General features: G+C 39.9%; 1 protein-coding gene across 2 annotated transcripts in view; it reads left to right on the forward strand.

Moving 5' to 3' along the window:
- Nucleotides 1-23,740, forward strand: part of ME1 (malic enzyme 1) — a 126,870-nt gene that overhangs the window by 33,751 nt on the left and 69,379 nt on the right. For both annotated transcript variants that reach the window (XM_026665158.2, XM_087944112.1), the window contains 2 exons: nt 138-287; nt 21,725-21,800. In XM_026665158.2, the coding sequence (XP_026520943.2) occupies nt 138-287; nt 21,725-21,800 (226 nt within the window). The remainder of the gene's footprint in view (nt 1-137; nt 288-21,724; nt 21,801-23,740) is intronic.

The raw sequence follows: 23,740 nt of genomic DNA on the forward strand, positions 1-23,740 counted from the left end.
TCTAACGGAAAGAAGCATTTTCCATAGGTAAAAATAACTCTAATGAGAAAACAATCCCTGTTTTATACTTTGTTACACTCAATTTACTTCAGAGCAACATATGGAAATCTGTCTAATTTATAATTCATTTTTCACAGGTATATTTTGCTAATGGGTCTTCAGGATCAAAATGAAACACTCTTTTATAAAGTGCTGACTTCTGACATTGAAAGATTTATGCCTATTGTTTATACTCCCACTGTGGGTCTGGCATGCCAACAGTATGGTATAGCATTTCAGAGACCAAGGTATGTAAGGTTATACTTCACATTTAAGTAATTGTACATTTTTTCTTGCTTCATAGGTTTCTGCTTTTCAGCATAGTTGAATGTAATCCAAGTCTGGAATAATTAAGATAATTCAAACTATGTTAAGTACACTTTGCAAAAATATATCAATACTTTATTTTTTTAAAACACTGACAATAAAAAAATGTTTGGTTTAGATGGCTTTGCAGAGAAACTAATATTGCCTAATAATAACAATAAAACTGAAAATAAAACTGAAAATCCAATCCTACTTTGATTTAAAAAATTGAAAATAAATTTATATTGTTAATATGCTATCATCATATAACATATAATTTAATCACAAAGAAAAAATGTCTGGAGGATATTTTATAATGTATTTTTTGTAAAATATTAAAACATAATTTACAAAGGCAGTTAGACGCTATTACTACTATTGGCAAGATCAGGCAGTTTCTGCAGTTCACATTTATTTTTCTTCCAGTTGCATTGATAGCCAATTGTGTTCCAGAGCTTTCTCAGAGTATATTTGATTAACATCAGTGTTTTCTAGCAGTTCTCTTGATTCTTTTTTTAAAGGGTGATAAACTTCATTACTGAACTGCTTGACCCTTCCTAATATTAAAACACTACTCGACTTACAGCCCAAAATTTCTGTTGCCAAGTGAGACATTTGTTAAGTCACTTTTGTCCCCCTTTACTATCTTTCTTGCCAGAGCTGTAACACAACTATTAAATGAATATGGCTTCCCTATTGACTTTGTTCCTCAGAAGGTTGCAGAATAAATAAATAAATCACATGATCCTGGGACACTGCAACCTTCATAAATATGAGTCAGTTGCCAGGCATCTGAATGGATCACGTGACCACGGGGATTCTGCAATGGTTGTAAACGTGAAAAACGGGCATAAGTCACTTTTTTCATCATCATTGTAACGTCGGCCATTAAATGAACTGTTGTAAGTTGTGAACTACCTTTAATCAAGTCAGGATTTTTAGATTTTAGCCTAAAGGGAAATAGACTAATTAATACAGGTAGTCCTTGACTTCATTGGCAGTTGGGACTGGAATTTCCTTCATTAAGCCAAAGGGACTTTTTGGGTCAGGAAGGATGTACAAGGGTGCGCAAATGGCCAGTGCAATGTAAACACTGAGGGCTAAAGAGATAGGTGGGGAGGATATACCCCAGTGACATGTGGTCTTCCCTGCTGGTGTCCCCTTTGACTTTCTGAGGGAAAATGGTCGCTGAATGAATGGTTGTAAGTCGAGGACTACCTGTAATCATTTGTAACATCAATGAATGAACTAGTCAAGAAAGAATTCTGAGTGTCCTTATGGTAACGTTTTACCAATTACTGTATTTATATTATTACTAAGAAATAAGGGAAACAACCTTATAGGCAGATACATTTTCAGTTATATCCTCCTAGCAAGATATATCACGGAGGCCCCATTTTATTTCACTGCCATATAGTACTCACTTTCACAAGCATTCTGGGAAAAGGACTTCTGAGGTTTTTTTATTTTAAAGCTGTTGATTTTTGGGAAGCGATCTGGTGTCTGTAAAAGACTGTACTTCCTGTAATGTTCTCTAACATATATGGATATTTGTGTTTTGAGGATGTACCTCAATAAACCGGAACCATATTATTTGACTCACACACCCAAACCCTGCCAAGCTTTTTCAAAAGAAGGACCTTTTTTATAGTTCTTAGAGGCCCTTTCACTATGATTTGCTAAAAGTTTCCTACTCTTTGGAGATAAGAAAGAAAATACATGAAAGTTGTAGTGAAAGCCCTAATGTAGACATATTGTAATAATAATTAAAAAAATCCCCTCCAACGTGAAACTACTCCCAAGTCCAAATTCATTGAATCAATCTCTTCCACTTCGTAATCTTTACTTAGGTCCTTTCCAATATTACATGCAACCTATGGGACTAATCATAAATGTGAATAAGACACAAAGATACTTGCCTTTTCCAGAATATCCTTTATAGTCTTAATATATAATTATTCAATAGACCCGCTTGTCCTAATAGCACACTGAACCCCACTGTATTACCAATAATGGATGAAGTTACAACTGGGTTGCTAAACTAAAAATGTTATAGCATATTCTGAGTATTTAGCTTTATTGGGGGGAAAATGACATAATATGTTTTTCAGATTTCACTTTACTGTGTTATATCCAAAAGTATGAAAAATTGCAATCTCAGTAACCCATTCAGACCACCCATTCATACAGCACTAAGACACCAAAGCCTCTCTTTGAGCATTCTTGAATTATCCCAGTAGGAAAAATTGATGTCAGCACAATAGCTCATACTCATTTTTATATAATCTTAAGACACATTTGGAATCATTTGAAGAAAAAGAAATGTATTTTTAAATTATAAACAAGCTGTTTCTGCTTTTTTTAAAATGTAGTATAAAAATGGTAGAATAACAATTGAATTTGAAATAAAAACTCTGCTATATAATTTGCTAAATGTTGGCTTATTTATGATATTATCATCTCCATAGATTCATAAAGCTTTATAAAACTTCGAACCAGTGACATATCTTCTCATCTGCTTCATGCACACTGGTAGCTTCTGCAACTGGCCTGAGCCTGCCTGGCAGAATGGCTGGGTGGGAAGCAGGCCCAAGGCCTGAAGGCCTAGGTAGGGTAAGAAGCCTAAGGCCTGTAGGCCAGAGGTGGTATTCAGCAGGTTCTGACCAGTTCTGGAGAACCAGTTGTGGAAATTTTGAGTAGTTCGGAGAACTGGCAAATACCACCTCTGACTGGAGATTTTACAGTATCCTTCCCCTGCCACGCCCACTGTTAAGTTTGGAGAATAAGGAGACCAGACATCTGACCAGTGACTTCAACTCTTTAATAATAACAGGAATCAGAATGGAACAGAGCAATACTATGGGCAGCAGTAACCCTTTTATAGGGTTAGCTGCTGCCTTATTAACTCAATGAAAATGTGCAACAGGTTCCAACTACTGACCAATAAGGCCAGTCCCAAAAGTGGCCAATCAGGGACTGGTTCTGGCCCAATCCCAAGTTGTTGTATAAGGACCAATCAAGTGTGCAGGTTTTCAACCCTAATTTGCATTTAGGTTATTCACTTTTATTGATTCACAACACCCCTCCCCCTTGGGTTCCGTTTGAGGGGAGCTGTGATAAAATCCTCAAGATAGGCAGACCGTTTGGTCTGCCTGGATATTCGAGGCTCCACGGGTTTTGTCCAATGTCCGGTTCGGTGGAAGCGTTTGGATGACCATTGTTAAGTTCTATTTCGCTGCACGGCGATTCCGTGCTGCATTCACTGTGGTTGTCTCTGCTGCTGCGTGTTTCTTCGGGGTTTTGCAGTTCGTTTTCCCCGTATTAAAGTTCCCTGAAAACATCAACTCCCTCCCGCTTCACGTTCCGGTGCTTCGCTGGGCTGTAGGGCTCCCGTTGACCTGCTATTAGGTTGTATCAAAGTCAATTCCCTCGATACTCCCTCCCCTTGAGTTGTTGAACCGGGAAGTCATGGCCGCTGGGTGGTAATCTCGATCGGAGTTGGTCTATGTGGCGTTTCCACACCCTCCCATCGTCTGTTAGCAGGCGGTAAGATCTAGGCCCGGTGAGGTGGGTAACGGTTGCGGGTATCCATAACGGTCGCCGGAAAAGTTTTTGGCAAAGATTAAATCGCCTACCTTAAATTCCCGGCATTTGCTGCTGGAGCCGAAAGGTTTTTCTGGTGCGAGCGGGGGTGGAGCCGGTCAGGTGCGATCGTATTTTCCGCCCCATAAGAAGTTCAGCGGGTGTTTTGTTGGTCACGCTGTGGGCGTGATGTGCTGCAATAAGAGGATTCGATTGATTTTCTCGTCGATGTTGCCAAATTCCATTTTATGCAGGGTCTTTTTCACAAATTGTACCATGCGTTCTGCACGTCCATTCGCCGCAGGGTGCGCGGGCGAGGTCAGCGCATGGCGGATGCCCCGATCAGCCAGATATTGTTCAAAGGGCAATGCAGTGAACTGCGGGCCGTTGTCCGAAACCAACACGTCCGGAAACCCATGCGTGGCAAATAGTCTGTTTAGTTTATTAATAACTGAGTTGGTTGTAGTTGTGTGCATTCGATGAATCTTGAGCCAGTTAGAATAGGCGTCGACAGTAATCAGGAAAGTGTGACCTTTGGTAGGCCCCGCAAAGTCAATATGAATACGGGACCACGGTCCCCTCGGTGTTTCCCATTCGGTTGGGCTTGCTTTCGGTGGGGCGTTGCTGACGTCCTGGCAACGTTGGCACGTAGCGACCCAGGCCTCGATTCTTTTGTCGATTCCCGGCCACCAAGCGTAGCTGCGTGTGAGTGATTTCATCCGCACAATGCCGGATGTCCCTCATGCAATACCGCCAGCACAGTCTGTTGCAATTTGGCAGGGATTACAACTCGATTGCCCCACAAGATACAGCCCTTTTGGGAAAACAGCTCGGTTTGGCGGGCTTTGAAGGGCGCCCATTCAGGTGCAATTTGGTCCGTCGGCCACCCCGTTCAACCCAGCGTAGTATGTGTTGCAGAACTGGGTCACGTTTCGTTTCAAAAGCAATGTCTCTAGCCGTCAAGGGTGGTGCCTGTAGAGTTTCAATCTGTAGTGTTGAGAGGGTTGGGGCTGGATCCACAACAGCGTCTGGGAGCGGTGTTCTGCTCAATGCATCGGCGTGGAGAATCGATTTCCCGGGCGGTGCTGCAAAGTGTAGTTGTAGGCCGCCAGGAATTCAGACCAACGAGTCATTCTGGGGACAATATATACGGGGTTGGTTTATTACCCGCAATGATCCCCAGTAGTGGTTTATGATCAGTGATTATTGTAAATGCACGGCCATAAACATATTCGTGAAATGTTTTAACTGCAGCAACAATAGCTAAAGCTTCTTTGTCCAGCTGACTATAATTTCGTTCAGCTTTAGCTAAGGTTCGCGAAAAAACGCGATGGGGGCTTCTGCTCCGTTTGGTAACACGTGGGCCAGAATTGCCCCAGCCCCAAAGGGTGATGCGTCACACGTGATAGTGAGCAGCAGAGTCTCGTTGTACTGCATAAGTACTGATTCAGAAGTTAGCAATTTCTTTACTTGTTGGAAAGCATGTTGTTCCCATTGTCCCCAAACCCACGTTGCTTTTTGTCTAATAGTCTATGCCAGGGGTGGGCAAACTACGGCCCGCGGGCCACATCCGGCCCGTTGGTCTGTCCAATGCGGCCCGCCCTGAAAAAAATCGCTGCCATTGGTCTGTCCAATCCGGCCCGCCCCTGAAAAAAAATCGCTGGGCGTGGCGTGTTGCCCTGTGCCGCATGGCCCCCAAAGCTGCAAAACAGTGTGGAGCGATCTAGGGGTAGGAAAGAAAAGAAATTTGCAAAGGCCTCAGCTGGGAGTTCGAAATCACCTTCGAGTGCGACCTCTCCGAAGGTGAGTCCCCGCCGATCCCCTTTTTTTTCCGGGACTTCCAGGCTTAAACTTTGCAAAGGCAAAGCTTGCAGGCTGGAGCGTCTTCCCGCCGAGGAGCGGGAAGGGTTCCACCCGGCGGGCGGGGCGGGCTGCTTGGAGCCACCTAAAGCTAGGCCGCTGCTGGTGGAGCCTTGCCCTGCCTTTCCGGCTCGGCGGTCCTGCTCGGGCGGCACTTTAAAAGCCTGCTCCCAGCACCCGAGCAACTTCCCAGCAACTTTCGGCTTCCTTTAACTGCGGGCGCTCGCGCCTGGCCCCGAGCCGCGCGGCAGAGGGAAGCCCGTGGGCAGGCGGGCTGCTTGGAGGAGGCGACCCGGCGGTGCTCCGGCAGCAGCAACAGGCAGTTTCGCCCGGCTCCGCTCAGGTGTCCGGCTGGGGCTGTCAGGAGTTGCTACCGCCGGCGCAGCTCCGTGCGGCTCCAGTCCCACGTTGCCTTGGGAAGGAAAAGGCAAAACCAGGAGCCGCTGAGCCTGAGCCTCCGGTGCCACTGCTCCCGTTGCAAAGCACTGCCGCGGCTCTTCCTTTTTGCCTTTCCCTTCCCGAGGCAACGCGGGACTGGAGCCGCGGAGCCGCGCCGGTAGCAACTCCTGACTCAGGGGCCTCTGTCAAATTTTAAAAGTCAATGCGGCCCTGAGCCAAAAGTTTACCCACCCCTGGTCTATGCAATGGTTCAGCTACCGTTGCTTTGTGGGGTAAAAACACATTATAGAAATTGATAAGTCCAAGGAACGCCTGTAGGTCTGCCTTGTTCCTAGGAGTGGGTGCCTTTTAATTGCTCGTAATTTGTCTTGATTAGGATGAGTTCCTTGGCTGTCCAGGAGGTATCCCAAAAATTCTACTTTTTCGGTACATAAGTGGCATTTATCTTTTTACTCTGAGGCCTGCATTTTGGAATCTTCGTAAAACCTCTCTGAGTCGTTTTTCTAAAATGTCTTTGTTAGGTGCAGCGATGAGTACATCATCGAAATATGGGACAACACCTTTTATCCCTTGTAACAACCTTTCCATTAAGCTCTGGAAGATTCCAGGGCGACGCTTACTCAATTGGAGCCGGTTGCATTTAAATGCGCCCCTATGTGTTACGATCGTTTGCGCCTCGGCTGTGGTTGGGTCTACAGGCAATTGTTGATACGCCTGGGCTAAATCTAGTTTGTGAAAACTTTCCGCCGCCCAGAGAATGGAGTAAGTGTTGCACTACCGGTACTGGATAAGCACTTTGCTGCAGTGCGTGGTTTAATGTGGCCCGTAGTCTCCACAAATTCTTAGGGACCCATCAGGCTTGATAGGCGTTACTATTGGGGTTTCCCAACGGGTGTGATCGGTGGGTTCCAGTCGCCCTGCGCTATCAGCTTATCGAGTTGTTCGTCGATTTTAGGTTTTAAGGCGAACGGCACCCGACCGACTTAAGGCGGATGGGTGCTATTTCAGGGTTCAAGTTAAGCGAGATTGGGGTCCCCTTATACTTGCCTAGTCCGTTCAAAACGTCTTGGAATTCTTGCACGAGTGCTTCCTCCCAATCAACGCTTTCTGCCTTGTGGACTCCGGCTACAGTGATTCCGGCGGCCTGAACCATTGTAGGCCTAGACTAGGCCTGTCTCGATCCACGACAGTCAGTGGTAGTGCGACGGTGCGGTCCTTGAATGTGACCTGGAATCTGCGGGACCCGACAACGGGAATTCGGTTGCCCTGGTAGTCTTTGAGTATAACCCTCTGAGGGTTAAGGTCTTGGCGGCGAATCGTTGGAAGGAGCTGTTGGAGCGTTTTCCACGACACCATAGAGAGGGAAGATCCCGAGTCTACCCCATCACGCAAGGTTTGTTTTCGATGGCGACCTTTACTCGGATTTTCCCGGCATCAAGGGATGTAGCGTGGCCTATGGTGATTGTTTGGTGGGTCTCTTCCGCCTGGTTTCCTCACGCCTGGTGGAAGTGGTGGACGGCTTGTTTCTGTAGGAGTGGTTCACTTTTTCTCGGTGTGTGCCGAAGAATCCGGAAGACTGGAATTCGGCCTGTCGGGGTTTGGAGTTCTGTTTGCTTCTGCAAACCTTTGCGATGTGACCGCGTCTCCCACAATGGCGGCAAAGTGCGTCAAGGAATTTGCAGCCGGATCATGGGTGATTCGCTCTACAGCCGGCACACGGTCGAAATGAGTGTTGTGAGGACTGTTCTCTCTCCGTTCGAAGTCGGTTGACCTCTTCCTCATTGCTGTCGGACGGGACTCTAGGTCTTCGTGGTAAGTTGATACCGGGTGTCTCTCTGAGCGAGGTGAGGTATCAGTGGCGAGTTTACGTGCGGTGCGTTGGTGCGGCGCATTTGGGCTGCTGACTTTTTGTCGCCTCTGCTGCCGAGGCTTCTTTAAGGGCATCGGTGAGGCTGATGTCCCCCTTAGCCATAATTTTGCTCTGGATAGCGCCGTCTTCTAGGCCCAGAACCAAACGGTCCCGGAGGGCTTCTTCCAGGTCGGCGAACCTGCAGAGGCCTCCTAGGTTCCGGAGGTCCGCGATGTAATTGGCAAGGCTTTCGCCCTTCCGTTGATCCCTCTGGTAATATTCGTGTCTTCTTACTAGGGTTGGTACGGAGGGCGCGTAGTGAGCCCGTAGTAACGGCTCGGGGCGTCCCAGTCCATTTCTTTTACCTCTGCTGGCTTGGCAAGCGACTTTGCCATTTTAAACACGGTTGGCCCACAATGCGTTAGAAAGATAGCTCTTTTTGCCGGTTGTTGCATCTTTCAAATTGTTAGTTTCCAGAAACATCTGGAACCGATCCATGTAGGCCTCCCAGTCTTCGGTCTCTCGATTGAATGGAGCGGGTGGTACGGCACCGCTGGCCATGTTGCCGTTGATGGTGCGTGATCAACCACGTGCTCTGCAGGTTGCTCTGTAGGTTTAGTCAGCTCTTCGGTCTCCGGATCCCATCCTCGTCGCCAGTGTTAAGTTTGGAGAATAAGGAGACCAGACATCTGACCAGTGACTTCAACTCTTTAATAATAACAGGAATCAGAATGGAACAGAGCAATACTATGGGCAGCAGTAACCCTTTTATAAGGTTAGCTGCTGCCTTATTAACCAATGAAAATGTGCAACAGGTTCCAACTACTGACCAATAAGGCCAGTCCCAAAAGTGGCCAATCAGGGACTGGTTCTGGCCCAATCCCAAGTTGTTGTATAAGGACCAATCAAGTGTGCAGGTTTTCAACCCCTAATTTGCATTTAGGTTATTCACTTTTATTGATTCACAACACCCACCAAGCCACAACCACAGCACCGGTAGTAAAAAAATTTGAATCCCACCACTGCTATAGGCATCCTGAAGAGTGGGAAGCAGAGGGTGGGGAAGGCATTGAGAAGCCTGGAGCAGGTCTCTCAGGGCCTGCACTAACACTGAAGCATTTAACAATATCCTGGGCTCACTTAATGACTGTATTTGGGGACAGCAAGGCTGGGGGTCATTATGCAAGGTTATCCTGTGAACACATTGCTTAACGACCATCATGACTTGTGGACTGTAATTGGCAGGCTTCATTATGGTCATAGCTCAGGGACTATTTGTAACGATGTTTAACAAATTATTATTCATTCAATATTATTTTTCCTTCTGCACTTTTTGGGAGTTTTGTGGCTAGTGTGTAGGTGTGTGCATACATAGACACTCACAAAACCCCCACTCAGGATAGATTTTAGCTGATGTTGGCAGATTCTTAAGTTAACTAAGAATGAAAGATGGGCATTTCAAAAATATTTTGTATGTTTATATATACGTTTTTTTTCTTTCTAATCTTTTTTGGGGGGATTATAATCTTCAAACTAGTCTGCATTTTAGTAAATATAATATGGTAGTCATGCATAGTTATGTTTTTCTTTTACATTCTGTTATGTCTTTAAAGAAGAAATTGAAAGTTCAGAAACAGCTTCTTTTTCTATATGTTTTCTGTTTTTATACAGGCATGCCTTTCACTAAAGAAGTTAGGATAGGCACCACACCAGAACGTATCCATAATATTTAGATAGATTTGTATATTTGTAACTATGTACTGCTGAAATGTTTAATTTTGTCCCCTATTGGAGTGCAGCTGTGTATCATATATTAATATACCTATACAGTTTTTTTTTATACGCTCTGTGCTTTCTGCAAACATTACTGCATTCCTAGTAGGGTCTGCTATTGCTAATCCATTCTTCTCCTTCCATCTTTCTTCAAGTTTGATTCCAGAAGGCAAATCATGCATAGTGTGCTGGCTTCTACTTCATGTCCTCTGTTTTAGCAAAAATGTATAAAATTGCCGCGAGCAAAGTTGTATTTTTATGGGGTTTTGGACTGTCTTGTCTTGGTTTCTCATATACTGTGGAAATCCATTTCTTATTTCCTTCCTAAAATACTTTGGATTGATATGTGGTATGACTAGAGATTCATACATGTAATTAACTGGTTTTTTTTAACTTAGTAAGCATTATTCTGTGGAAACATACCCATTCTAGGTATTGTATAATGCTGCAACAGGTTACTAGACTTGTTATAGTGCAGAGCTTACAAATACAAAGTGTGGGCGGTGTGCATGTTTTCCACATAACATATGTTGCATTGCCTCTTTCTTCCTGTGATATACTGAGTATACTTTCCATACTATCTTGGTGGTCCTCGACTTATAACAGTTCGTTTAGTGATTGTTCAAAGGTACAACGACACTGAAAAAAATGACTTATGACATTTTTCACACTTATGAAAGTGTGCAGAATGCCCATGGTCATATGATTTACATTCGGGGAAGCAAAGTCAACGGGGAAGCCAGGTTCACTTAATAACCATGTTATTAACTTAACAACTGCAGTGTAAAGAAATGTCATAAAATGGGGCAAAACTGACTTAACAAATTTCTCACTTAGCAACATAAATTTTGGGATCGATTGTGGTCGTAACTCGAGGACTACTTGTACACTGATTTTAAAAAAAAACCATGCAACAATTGTCTTGTCAAAAGTACTTTATCCCTTTTTGAAGTCTTCTTGGATTCTTTTTTTCATCAATGATTATATCTTTCATGGAAACCTGGATTTATTTTAAATGCAAAATATATATTTTCCTTCTTTGTAGAGGTCTATGATTTATACAAAGAAGAGTAAGGTTAGTTACACCAGTAAAGAATAACTAAGCACTATCACACAGTAATCTTTTGTGCCTGAAAGTTGGTAGTAATCTATTTCTGCTTTCATTTTTAAATGATTTAAAAAAAGTTAATTCTGACAAATAAAAGCCAGTGTTTTTAGTTAAACTAATATAATTTGTTTGAAATTTATATTCTTCCTAGTGACTTATTTTTTTAAATGTATTTTAAAAGTATTAGGTTCCAAAAGATACTTCCATGCCAGTGAGTTTCTTCAGGTGGTCTGCCTTATAGAAATGGAGTGAAACTGGATCCTTTTTTGTAATTAAAGGGTAAGGGTGATAGTCAGTTCAGATATTCCTTATTTCATTTGGCTTATTTTAGCTATTCTCTTGACATTCTTGTACAGAGCCCTGACATTTATGGATACAGGCAGCAATGACTTATGTGATATGATGAAAATTGGCAACAGCATATATCCATGAATTTATGGGTTGTAGGTTATGTTTGTTCATTTAGGCGTACACCTAATAACTTATTTGGTATCAAAACAAATGTCAAATGCCTATACATTCTTTTTTTTTTTTAGAAATCTATGCAGAAAATATCTGTACTTTTATTCCTGAAACTGTATGACTAGAGAATTATATAGAAAGGCTTGTCAAGTATATAATTTTCTCTGAAGTCTTCTGGGAAATATTTTTATGAATTAAAAGCAAGATTAATTTGATTGCCTTCTGAATGAACATTTTCTCTGAATTAATCAACACTGCTTTATGCATAGTAGCAAATAGTCTGAGGATACTTTAGTACAAGGGTCATAAACCCCAGGTCCATGGGCCGATGCTGGGCCATGGCATGCCAAAAATTGGGCCGCATAAACAAGGGAAGCCCCATCTGCAGGATACAGGCTGCACATGAAATCATGCTCCCTCCAGACTGCGGAAAACCTTCTCTCCATGTAACCAGTCCCTGGTGCCCAAAATATTGGGGGCCACTGATCTACTATTACAATCTATATTGACTGTTTCCTAGCATGATAAGTGTTGTACCCTATGATTCTTGATGAATGTACCTTTTCTTTTATGTACACTGAGAGCATTTGCACCAAGACAAATTCCTTGTGTGTCCAATCACACTTGGCCAATAAAGAATTCTATTCTATTCTATTCTATTCTATTCTATTCTATTCTATTCTATTCTATTCTATTCTATTCTATTCTATTCTATTCTATTCCATTCCATTCCATTCCATTCCATTCCATTCCATTCCATTGCCTGCCTGTTTGCTTATTTATTTATACGTTTTATAGCCTAATTCCTCTGATTCCAGGTGGCTTACTTAAAAAAAGTAAATATTATTTTAAAATAATATTTTTATATAATCACAATGATTATGTGAACAAGTGTAATTAAAAAAAGTAAAAAGTTAACATGTAAACAAACTCCTGTAAAATGGTTGTACCTTTGCGTCTCCTGTATTATACACGTCTGAAGATTGTCTGGGCCTTAGGATATTGAGGAAATGATACTGAGCCTTAGGATACTGAGGAAATGAATGACCTTAGGGTATTCCAGAGTGATGGGATTCTCTAAGAAAAATAATGTTTTCAGCGTCCATCCTTCTGACATTTCAAGGGAAGGACTCTTGAAGCATCTCTTTCCAGACGAATAAGGCTTTTAGAGTTCAAGAATTGTACTCAGAAACAAATGCAATGCTCCCACTGTACAGCTGGCATAATACAGCTGAAACAGCTCTCTCTCACCAGCATTTGGACTGTCACATTCTGCACCAGCTGAAGTTTCCAGGTATTCTGCCAAGCCAGACTCAAACGGAGCGTGTTGTAGCAATCCAACCTTGAGGAAATAAATGACTGCTACAGAAGCTGGGCAGAGACATCCTTGGCCACAGCCTCCTCTCCTAGGTCAAGTAAAAGCCGTAAATCCAGAAGAATATCTCCACCCACCCACTCCCTGCAACTTTCAGGAGGAATGCAATTCATTCCAGAACCAACATAGGGCTTATAATCGAAGCAGACGTGTTTTGGACAAGCCACAACTTCATAGGTTCCGTTTCAAGTTGTTTCATCCCGCCCAGTCTTTTACTGCTTCTAGGCAGTAAGAACATCCACTATATTTCCTGTCTGACTTGGAGAAGACAATATATAACTGGACACTATCAGCATACTGATGTTATCACCCGGAATCAACAAATGACCTGATCATAGTAACATGGAAAAGTTAAACATCTTGCAGGGAAGAGTCAGATCTTGTAGCATCCTATACAAAGGTTTGAACACTCATTCCCCTTTATCACCAGTTGGAGCAATTTACTTAAGTATAGAAACGGCATTATATGTACCACTATGAAAAGCAATCACTCCTGGCCATTGTCAGTCCTTTAGGTGATCTAGAAGAATGGTATAATCAATTACTGTGAATGCTACTAAGCGATACAATAGGATCAGGAAGACTACTCTTTCTTTATCCACCAAAACAATCAATACCAGGCCTAGATCTGAAATCTGTCTGAAAGAGATCTAATTAATCTGTTTGGTTAAAGTGTTAAACTAGAAACTCTCACCAACAGAAGCCTACTAGATATTTTGACCCAATCATTCTTAGCCCCAAAACTAGGACTTTTCAATTTGGTTTAATATATAGCGGTACATATAATGGTATTTCTATACTATTGAGCAAATAAATTGCATTTGCATAAATCAGTCAATTTCTACTTATAAATATCTGGGACAGGTTTTTTTTTTAAATTAGGCTACTTTAAATGCAGATGATATTTTTATTCCATGGTGCTTTTCCCACTACTGAATATTTTCCATCCATTCGTGAGTTGGCAAAAGACTATACTTTGCTGTTTCCATTTCCTGTTCCTCTTGGCGCTACGTCCAGTCATTGTCAGTCACCTGATTTCCCTCCAATATCATGGGTAATAAAGTGTAATAGATTTTATCCACTTGCAGGTGTTGTAGGTCATAATAAAGGGGAAAATAGGGGAGAATAGCTATTTCTAGGAGAAACATAGGATGTAGGGAACAAAGGTTTAACTCTTCCATTATAAGTTGCAATCCTGATGAAAATCCCTTTGTTCAATGCTGCAATTAAATTTAATAAAGGAAAGGAAAGCTTGTATTGTTACTGTGCTAAGCTCAATTTTTTTAAAAAAGCAACTCTGGGAACCGTGTTATTAATTTAACATAAAGGTAAGTCTTCGATGTATTTCTGGGCTCATAAAAAGTAGATGAAATGGTGTGCTTCTGAGGCCTTGCTACTTTCCAAGAGAATTGTATGGGCTAGGTTAATTGTGGGGAAGGAATTCTTTGGAAGCCGAGTGCATTTCTTACAACTTTGCACAGCGCACAGAAAGCATATGCATTGGGGTTCTTTTGAAGATGCCAAGTGCTACTTCACAACAGCATAGCATATTGAGGCATGTTTTCTAATCTGAGGTATCTGAATATGTTGAGTATGTGGCATCGTTACTGAACTTACTGCATTTACTGTAAATCTGGTGGATCCTATTCCTCTTATATTGAATATTTCAGGCATAATTCAGCAAGCTTGCTACTACTATAGTATATGATTTATATATTTCAGTGGAACTTTTAATAACCGAAGGAAAAGTTTTAACGGTTGACAAAGGAAAACTATATATGCAGAGATAGTAATATATTTGAAAAAGAATGTTGACGTTAATGAGTTTTCCCTAATGAGGTAGGCTAGGATTTTAAAAATCGAGCTATAAGCCAGGTAAAGTCCAGATGTTTAAACTTTCAAAGATTGTTTTAGGATTTCATTCTTCTTTTAAAATTTCCATACCTAGCTTTTAATAGGTCTTTCTTAGCTAGACCTTCACTAGTTATTTTAATTGAATCATAATTAAAATATAATAGGTGTAATCATTTTTAATATTAAAATGTAATAGTTGTTTAGTTAAAAATCCTTCTTAACTTAAAGCAAAATGAAAAGAGTAGACAATGGGATATATTGTTTCTTCTTCCCGCTTTCTTAAACACGGTTAGTAGTTTGGCAGGAGTGAAATCATGAAATCTTATATGTTCTTATTAGTTTATAAAGTATCCTTGTTTTTAGATTTTGCTTATTGAACATATCACACTGAGCTGGATGGCATACAAAATGAAAATGAAGTATAGTTCATCAAAATGCTAGTTTCTAGTGAAGGCACTAGAGGCCTTATGTGAACTACCAGCATCTAGAAACCTTGGCGTTCTTATAATCCACTGCCCTGCTCAAGCGGGAGACTCTATACCATTTCAGACAGGTGACACTCCAGTCTCTTCTTAAAAACCTCCAGTGATGAAGCACCCACAACTTCTGAAGGCAAGTTGTTTCACTGGTTAATTGTCCTCATTCTTAGGAAATGTCTCCTTAATTCCAGGTTACTTCTCTCCTTGTTTAGTTTCCATCGACTCTTTCTTGTCCTGCCCTCTGATACTTTAGAAAATAAGTTGACCCCCTCTTCTTTGTGGCAGCCTCTCAAATATTGAAAGATTGTCCCTCCCCAGTCCTTCTTTTCGTTAGATTAGCCAACCCAAATCCTGCAACTGTTCTTCATATATTGTTATCTCCAGGCCTTTAATCATCTTAATTGCTCTTCTTTGCATATTTGTATAAAACATATTTGCATAAAACATATTTGTATATTTTAATTTATTGGGTTTTTCCCCTTAATATTTGGTGGAGTACTTAACTTGGCACTGCCTAGTTTGTATATATAGATGGGTTACTCCTAAAAGAGATCATTTGGAAAGTTTCCTTGGGCCTTAACATGAGGATAGACAATTTTTGTTGGTCAATGATTGTGGTTGTTTCTGTTTCAAAGCATCTTTTCAGGGGTGGGGGGAGGGATAAGAATCTGCAGGCATCCCATTGGCAGTGACTCAGTGATGTCCCCCAAGACAGATGAATGGCATGTGAGTGGAGGTATTCTGGCTTTTATTTCCCCCAAAGTAGATGGGTTGAGTTTCCTTTAAGTCTTTTTATTTATTTGTTTCTTTTAAGTCTTTGTCTTTAAAAAAACCACCATGAAAATATAAGCAGCACAAACCTGGGGACAGAGAAATGAGGCTGGAGAGTTCTTGTTGCTTATCCTAGGCTTAAAAGGAAAATGAAGTGTTTTGTGAGTGTTGTTACAATTGCTTCTCTGTATTCTACCATACTCTGCCTTTCATCAGCGTGAGCTAGTCTAGCCATTATCCTTTTGTCAGATATTACTGTTTTCTGTCAGTAATCCATTCTTTGTTTAGCCATTACTGTCTCTGTAAAGTATGTAACCATTCACAGTTTATTTCATACGGGTTTTGAAATACAGACATCTTGGGTGCAAGTTGTAGAACGTACTGTAGTCATCATGTTAGCATTTTTGGACAATGTTGCATTTCAAAGTGAATTCAGATTCTAATTGGATAGTACCAAGATCCTGCCGTTTTCTAAGTTTTAATGGGAATACATGGCTGGAACTTGTTAATATAATGACTTCTCATTTTAGAATAAAGTTTTGATTTCATATTTATCAATACGTTTCTTGGAACTACTTCCACAGCTAGTAACATTTTCTTTTTTTTCTTTTTTGTAGAGTCTGTCTGGCTTCACTAGAGTTTGCTTCAGTCATAACACTTTTTTTTCTTGTTTGGTAGGGTAAAGTTTGACAATTTGTAGTTCACTGAACAGTTATATATGCTTAACTTTTGGCACTGAAAATATTTTAGCTGGAATTATTGGAGACTGTTCATGGCAATTCAAATTAAATGTGTTTGCATCTTTCATAGTCTTGAGATTTACAGCCTCTTAAAATTCTGATTTAATTTTCATGTTTTTTATTATTTGTATATGTAAAAAGAAATTATAATATATTGTTATTACATCATATAATCTATTTCCTTCTATAGTGTAAAACTGCTTTTTAATTTGTATGTATTTTTAAAAATTATCAGATGTTCAAAGCAGCTATGAAATGTCAGACCATTACTACTAAACATTCAATGGTTCTTGACCTCTGGCAGATGGAAAAGCCCAGATTGTTTTTTTCCTATGCCTCATCATCTAATGATAAGTTTGAGGGCATCATTGCTCATTGTTGCATTGCAATTCACCTTGATGAAATATTGTTCTTCCTGAATTTAGCTCCTGTTCTGTTCCCTCTTTATTCGTCTGAATAAACTTTGACTCTCCTTCTTTAGCCTTCAAGAAACATCCTTAGCTTTGAGTCTTAAATTCAGATGTCAGCACATTTTCAAACCTTCCATGCCAGGAATTGCCCAGGTTCTGGTTGCTTGGAAGATTTCCAATAAACCTCTGCAGTCACACAAAGGGCATAGTACTTTGGGCCAGTCTCCAAATCTTGTCAGCACTAGTTCCTGCATCTTCTCTAAATAGCCTTAACCCTTTTCTTCAGAGTTCCTGGAAGACAAAAGTCTCCTCCATTAGCTAACTTACCTGATCTATTGTGATCCAATGGAGCCCTTTAATCTCATGCTTCTTGTGGTTTCCATAATCTCCACATGATCCCAACTAGCATTCATGTTATCTGTCAACAGGAATTCATATTTTAATTATTTTATCCTGTATATAAATGGAGTCTGCCAAACACTGAAGGATACCGCAAAATAAAACAGAATGATTAACATTTGAAACAGACTCAAGACTAACTCATTTGCTAGATATAGATGCAACAAATGAGATGCGGACTTATAGGTATTCAGGCCCTGACCCATGGAGGCTTTAAAGGTGACAGCCAACATTGTGAATTGCATCCAGCATCAGACCAGCAGGGTAATGTCCCAAAGATAAAGCACAGGTGGTCTTCAACTTACAACAGCTCATGTAGTGACCATTTGAAGCTAATATGGCACTAAAAAAAGTGTCTTACGACTGTTTTGTACCCTTATGACCGTTGCACCATCCCCATGGTCACGTGATCCAAATTCAGATGCTTGGCAACTTGTTCATATTTATTATGGTTGGTGTCTCCTGGGATCATGCCATCACCTTTAGTGACCTTCTGACAAGCAAAGTCAACAGGGAAGCCAGATTCACTTAACAACTGTGTTACTAATTTAACAACAGTAGTGAGAAATGGGGCAAAATTCACTTAACAGCCTGTGTCATTTAGAAACAAATTTTGGGCTCAGTTGTGGTCGAGGACTACCTGTATCTGGAACCTACCAGGACTGCTGCATGCTGGACCATCTGAAACTTCTTGAGATGGTCTTCTAGCAAGCATCATGTATAGCAAATTGCAGATGTCCCACCATGACTACTGACACTGTCATGAATAAGCATGCACAGATCTACTAATCCAGGAATGTGGCTATGTTTGGCACACCACATGTAGCTGTGCAAAGGCTCTCCTCAACATAACCTCCATTTACATTTCAAGTAGGAGCTATGAAAGAGCCCTCCCTCCCCCACGCCCGCCCGGTAAGCCAGATTTGTTCAGAGTAGGAAGAATTCATCCGGAACTATAAATGAATTAATTTCAAGTTTTTGACTCCACAGCCATTTTCATTTGGTTAGAGTTCAGTCCCATGCAGAATTTAAAAGTCTTCAGGCACCATGTCAGAAATTCCACTACATCCTCTGCCTGGTTAGGGACAGAGAGATATAACTGGGTATCATTTTCATATTGATGACACATCACTCCGAATCAATGAATGACCACACCCAATGGTTTCATCTACTGTAGATGTTAAGCAATGTAGGAAACAGGCTTTTCTGGTTCAGATTATTTCTTAGTAGCAGATGTGGAGATTTGATGTATATACCGCACAATTTTCCAGAAATCTTGTGGAATTATTTCTTAAGAGCTGCTATAACTGATGGTTAATTTGGAGGTCAGAATAACAACTTTTTATTTCTTCTAGTTATACATAGGTATATATATGTTTACTTCTCTTCTGTCATGTTCTCATTATATGCTGAATAATAATAATAATAAATTCTTCCAATAGAACAGTCTTAACATAGAAGCAAGAAATAATTTGATACTACTAGTTCAAGTGTTGTTTGAATATATTTGAAATTGAATCTTCCATCTTCTGAATGTAAAAATTGAATACTATTTTTCAATCAGGAACTAACTCCTTGTAGCCATTTTTAAGGAATTATTTTAAAACGGTACATTTTTTAATGTTGGTATCCAAATTAATATTTTTTCCATGAAACATCCATGGAATATCCTGACTGAAGTATTTTAATCCCTCTGTGAATTGCACAATATAGCTAACTTTAGAGTCTCTTCCCAGGATAAATGAGCCATGTTATTTTAACCTTTTCCTCATAAAATAGAGTATCTATTACTATAAGGATTTATTTTACATTCAGCTTTTCTTGAACAAAGAACCACAAGCAGGATAGGGCGACCTAGATTGTATGTGTATTTTGCAACATCTTTTAAAAATGACAAGTTTAATAATTTAATGTTAGTAATTTAGTTAAATATCCAAAAGTCACAACAAGCTTGATCTTTAATCCTTAAGAAAATGTAAGGAATTTTCCAAAAAACCATATTGCAAATACCTCATGTTATAACAATTTAGGGATGACATATCTTTAGTCCTATGACTTTTAAGCTGTTATAGAAAACTGCTTAACAGGATACCATGGGAATATACGTATTAACTATATTAAATATGTCATCAGTGCCCAAAGATAGCCAAATTTGGTTTGGAGATTCTGTTTCTGACTTGCATGGTTCTAATATTAGTTTGCATCTTCCTCTCTGCAGTTGATCCTATTATAGGGCCAGCAAATTCAAGCTGATGTAAAGACTAAAGACTAAATTATAACTAAAGCTGTTCAATTTTTTTTTTGAAAGAGCTGCTTTGGAATATGTGACTGTACTTAGGCCACAGCTTTTTTTGAGCCATTAGACCAATCATCATTTTCCACACTCACAAAATGCTCCCAACTGCCTCTGTGTACATATGTATAAGGTTTGTTGAATTTTCCATGCTTTCTAATCTTAGTTTATAATGTTGGAAAACAATTTTTCTAGAATTCATGTTCATTAAATCAGGATGGAGTCTAACTGATTTGAACCTGGTTAATTGAGGTTCCACCTCAGTCCCATAGTATCTTCCTGTCCAGTTTGATCTGGCATAATTGGCACATTTTGGGTTTCTTTAGTTAAATGATGCTATCTGTTCGTTCCCTGGAAGCACATCTTCTTGTAGTAGTAACTGGCCCAGTGGTGGTATACTATCAAGTCGGCCCTGTTCGGCTGAACCGGTAGTAAAAAAAGCCTCCGATGACCAGTTGAGAGGATTAGGCCTTCTCACTCATCCCTGCGCTTTTCTTTTCTTTACCCTCTCAGCTGATTGGTGCTGCAGGCCTCAGCTGGTTGTGGAAAGCTGCTTGTGCACATTAGGTGCACGTGCAATCACTGAACAGGTAGGATCCCACTGCTGGACTGGCCCCTGAGATCCTGAGATTGTCCCTGAGAACCTGATAGCCCCTACCCTGCTGCTGTTTTGAAGGGCCTTAAAGACTTGGCTCTCTTCTCAGGTCTTTAATGAGGGCGAATAAAACTTTCTTTGCACTGTGTGGGTGTGTTTATTTTTTCCATACCAGTCCAGTTTCTGTCATCTTGTTATGTTTTATTTGTTAAATTTATTCCCTCTCGTCCTCCTCTGCTGCCTTCTCCTTTCTTGTGAGCCGCCCACAGTAAATACAAATACACTTCAATAGTGTTTCATGGCGTTCCCTGTTCAGCTCACAAATACATTGCCAAGCACTAGTATGTAGGTAGGCAATTCTTGAGAATGGTGTTAAATGGTGCTTTTTATGTATTTATTTTTTTAGACTTTTAAACGATCAGGTTTGAGATAAAATTTTAAAATCCCTCCATTTCACAATTGTAATCATTCCCTGCTTACCCCGTAAGTTACTATACTGCAGAAGCCTTCATGATTGGATTTAGGGAAGAGTTGATTTCCACATAAACTAGTCTCTAGATTAGGGAATTTAGCATGCCTAGAACAGGATGGTCATCCTTTGGGTAAATTGGGATGTTGTTATGCTGGTGGGAATCATTTCAAAATAAGTGTGGACTGTGCTTCTTGTTGGTATTGACTAAAGCTAGTAGCATAGCCTATTTCTTCTCTAGCTTATTAAATACATTGTATGAAAGCTTTAATTGATCAAAGCCACGAGTAGCCAAAGGTTCATTTGGTGATCAGCATGGCATACAGAAGATTTTCCTTGAAATACAGAAGGACTGAATGAAAAAGAACAAGAATTAATAGATGAAATGAAATAACTTTTAAAAATGCTCTTGTTTCTGTGAAACAAAAGAGGGAAGGATATAATCAATCCAAATGAAGGTGATCTTATTTGTTACTATGACTTCTGCATGAGTCTGAGTGGCTGATCTTAAATGGCTGGTAAATTGCTGATCTAAAGTGGCTGATCTTTGTCTGATTTTATAGAGTGAAGTTGATTGATATCTGTGGGTAAATGAAGGCTTAATTTGAATGAAAGGACTAAAGTGTATAACAGAAAGCATGAATTGGTGCCATCTATATATATATAGGAGTGTGGAAGATTAATTACAGATAGTAAATATGGGTGGTTAAATAGTGGAAAAGGCTGGTATCTTCCAAGGTATATTGTAAAATATTTAATACGCTTTCTCTAAACAAAACTTGTGTCATTGCATTATAAGCTAAATGTGATTAATACAGTGCAAATCACTAACAAAACAATAAGCAATATATTAAATTAATACTGAAAGTTGTACGTCAAATTAAGATATAATTGTGGGAAGGAAGGAAGGAAAGGCTTCATATTTTAAAAATAATTTGAAGTTTGAATTGCTTTCTTACAGAGGACTCTTCATCACTTTCCATGATCGAGGACATATAGCAACGTTGTTTAAAGCATGGCCTGAAACTAATATAAAGGTAGGTGTCTCTTAGATGCATGTATGTGCAGGTTTAGAATCATGTTTATAGGTTACTGGTATAAGCAATAGTGTTGGGTTTTGCTTTGATATAGGAATATCCCATGCAAATTCCATTAATCTAGTACCATGTCTCAGAGAAAGCAAGCTGGCACTTTTTCTAACATGGTAGGGTTTTTAATAAATAATAAAAGTACCTTTATTCAATTTCAATCTGATAGAGTAAAATGCCTTGAGGTTTATTTAAAATAGTTTTAGCCTGCTTTTTTTCTTCAAAAGCACTACAAAGAATAACTTTAAAAGTTGAAGTTAAAATTGTTATGCGAAAAGTGCTTTTGTGGATTTTTAAAAATTCCAACATACTGTATATGAAAGAATAAAAATATTCATGTGTTATAATATTTTAGCATTGGACACACATTTTGATGTTGTTTATAGTAACACATATTGGAAGAAGTGGGATATTACAGTGTTCAATTAAATATGTTACGTAAAACTTACTTCACAGCTCTTAAAATCCTGCCAGTATAGCCTACTTAGTTTTTTCTATGTATGTTTGCTAAGCAATAGTGTGTTTATTAAATTTATATTTCTAAGAGAATGCATTGTTTTTTTCCTTTTGACTTTTATGAAAATAGCAAGCTAATATGATTAAATCCACATTTCATGTGAGAACAGCATTGTCAGTTTATTAAAGATTTCCTTTTGATTCAGTGAGCTCTGAATGGGAGCACTGAAATTATTTGGATACTTGGTAGGCATCATGTCTACAGTGGAATGTATAATCTCCAGATCTTGGCTGCCCTTTCAGGTATATGTGCTATCTATAAAGGCATGCAGGGTTGGTAGAGCAGGTGGTTTGCCAGTTGATGCTGCACCATTGCCAGATCCTTCCCTGTTATGTCAATTGGGGAATAGCTGTGACAATAACCAATGGGTCTTACCCCTCTCACCCGCTTACAGATATTTTCTTTTGGGGCCAGAACAGAAATATGTAATCATTGTGGAATGTATCATTGAGTACCTGTTTCTTAAGCAACAATGGTTGTATTCTCAAAGGATTAGCACAGGAAAAACAAGAAACAGATTGTTTTTGTTTATAAATGTTGAAACTGCATGTGAAAAACACCTGGCGCAGAAGCTTCAGGTAGCTGAGATTCTTTCCCTTAAAAACTTTGGACGTGCTAATTCTGGTAGATAGCAGCTGATTTGGCAGGATGATTCATGAATATGATTTATCTGTGTTTTATGCAGTTTTCTTATTTGTACTATTCTACACATATTTTTAAAGCGACTGTGGGGAAACTACATTGAAAGAGATTCCTAGGGTCTTCTTATCTGCACATCATTTGACTATGTATGTCTTCAGCATCTCCTCCATCATATTGCTTTTTTCCTAGGGTCTTCTTATCTGCATATCATTTGACTATGTATGTCTTCAGCATCTCCTCCATCATATTGCTTTTTTCCTTGCTTACTTATATGATTATATTCTGCTTACTATTTAGGTGGCTAATATTCAGTAAATGTGAAATGTAAAAAATAAAATAAACCCAATGGTAATTGTAATTAACTTTAAAAGCCTGGCAAAAGGCATGTGCCTTGACATCTTCCAAAATGGAGATGTTTGCAGTTCCACGGACCAGGAATATTGCGGGAGAAGACCTTCTTTCATCTGTGAGATAGATGAGTTACAGATTGCAGGATCTCTTTAGAAGGGCCTCTCCTGCAGATCAATATACCCATACTATTAGGATGGCCCTTCCCTTAGACAATGGGGATATAAGCCACTTAGGATTTCAGAGGCCTATACCAGTACATCAAATTGTGCCTAAAATCTGACATACTAACACCAAGTTCCCTGTACTTTGTACTTATTAGCAGCCTAGTGACAATATTTTAAACCAGTTGCAATTCCCAGTCATTTCTCAGCATGCATTA

Source organism: Notechis scutatus, chromosome 1 (assembly GCF_049901735.1).
Source record: "Notechis scutatus isolate UNSWTSFEM ecotype Mainland chromosome 1, rNotScu1.2, whole genome shotgun sequence".
NCBI lineage: Eukaryota > Metazoa > Chordata > Lepidosauria > Squamata > Elapidae > Notechis > Notechis scutatus.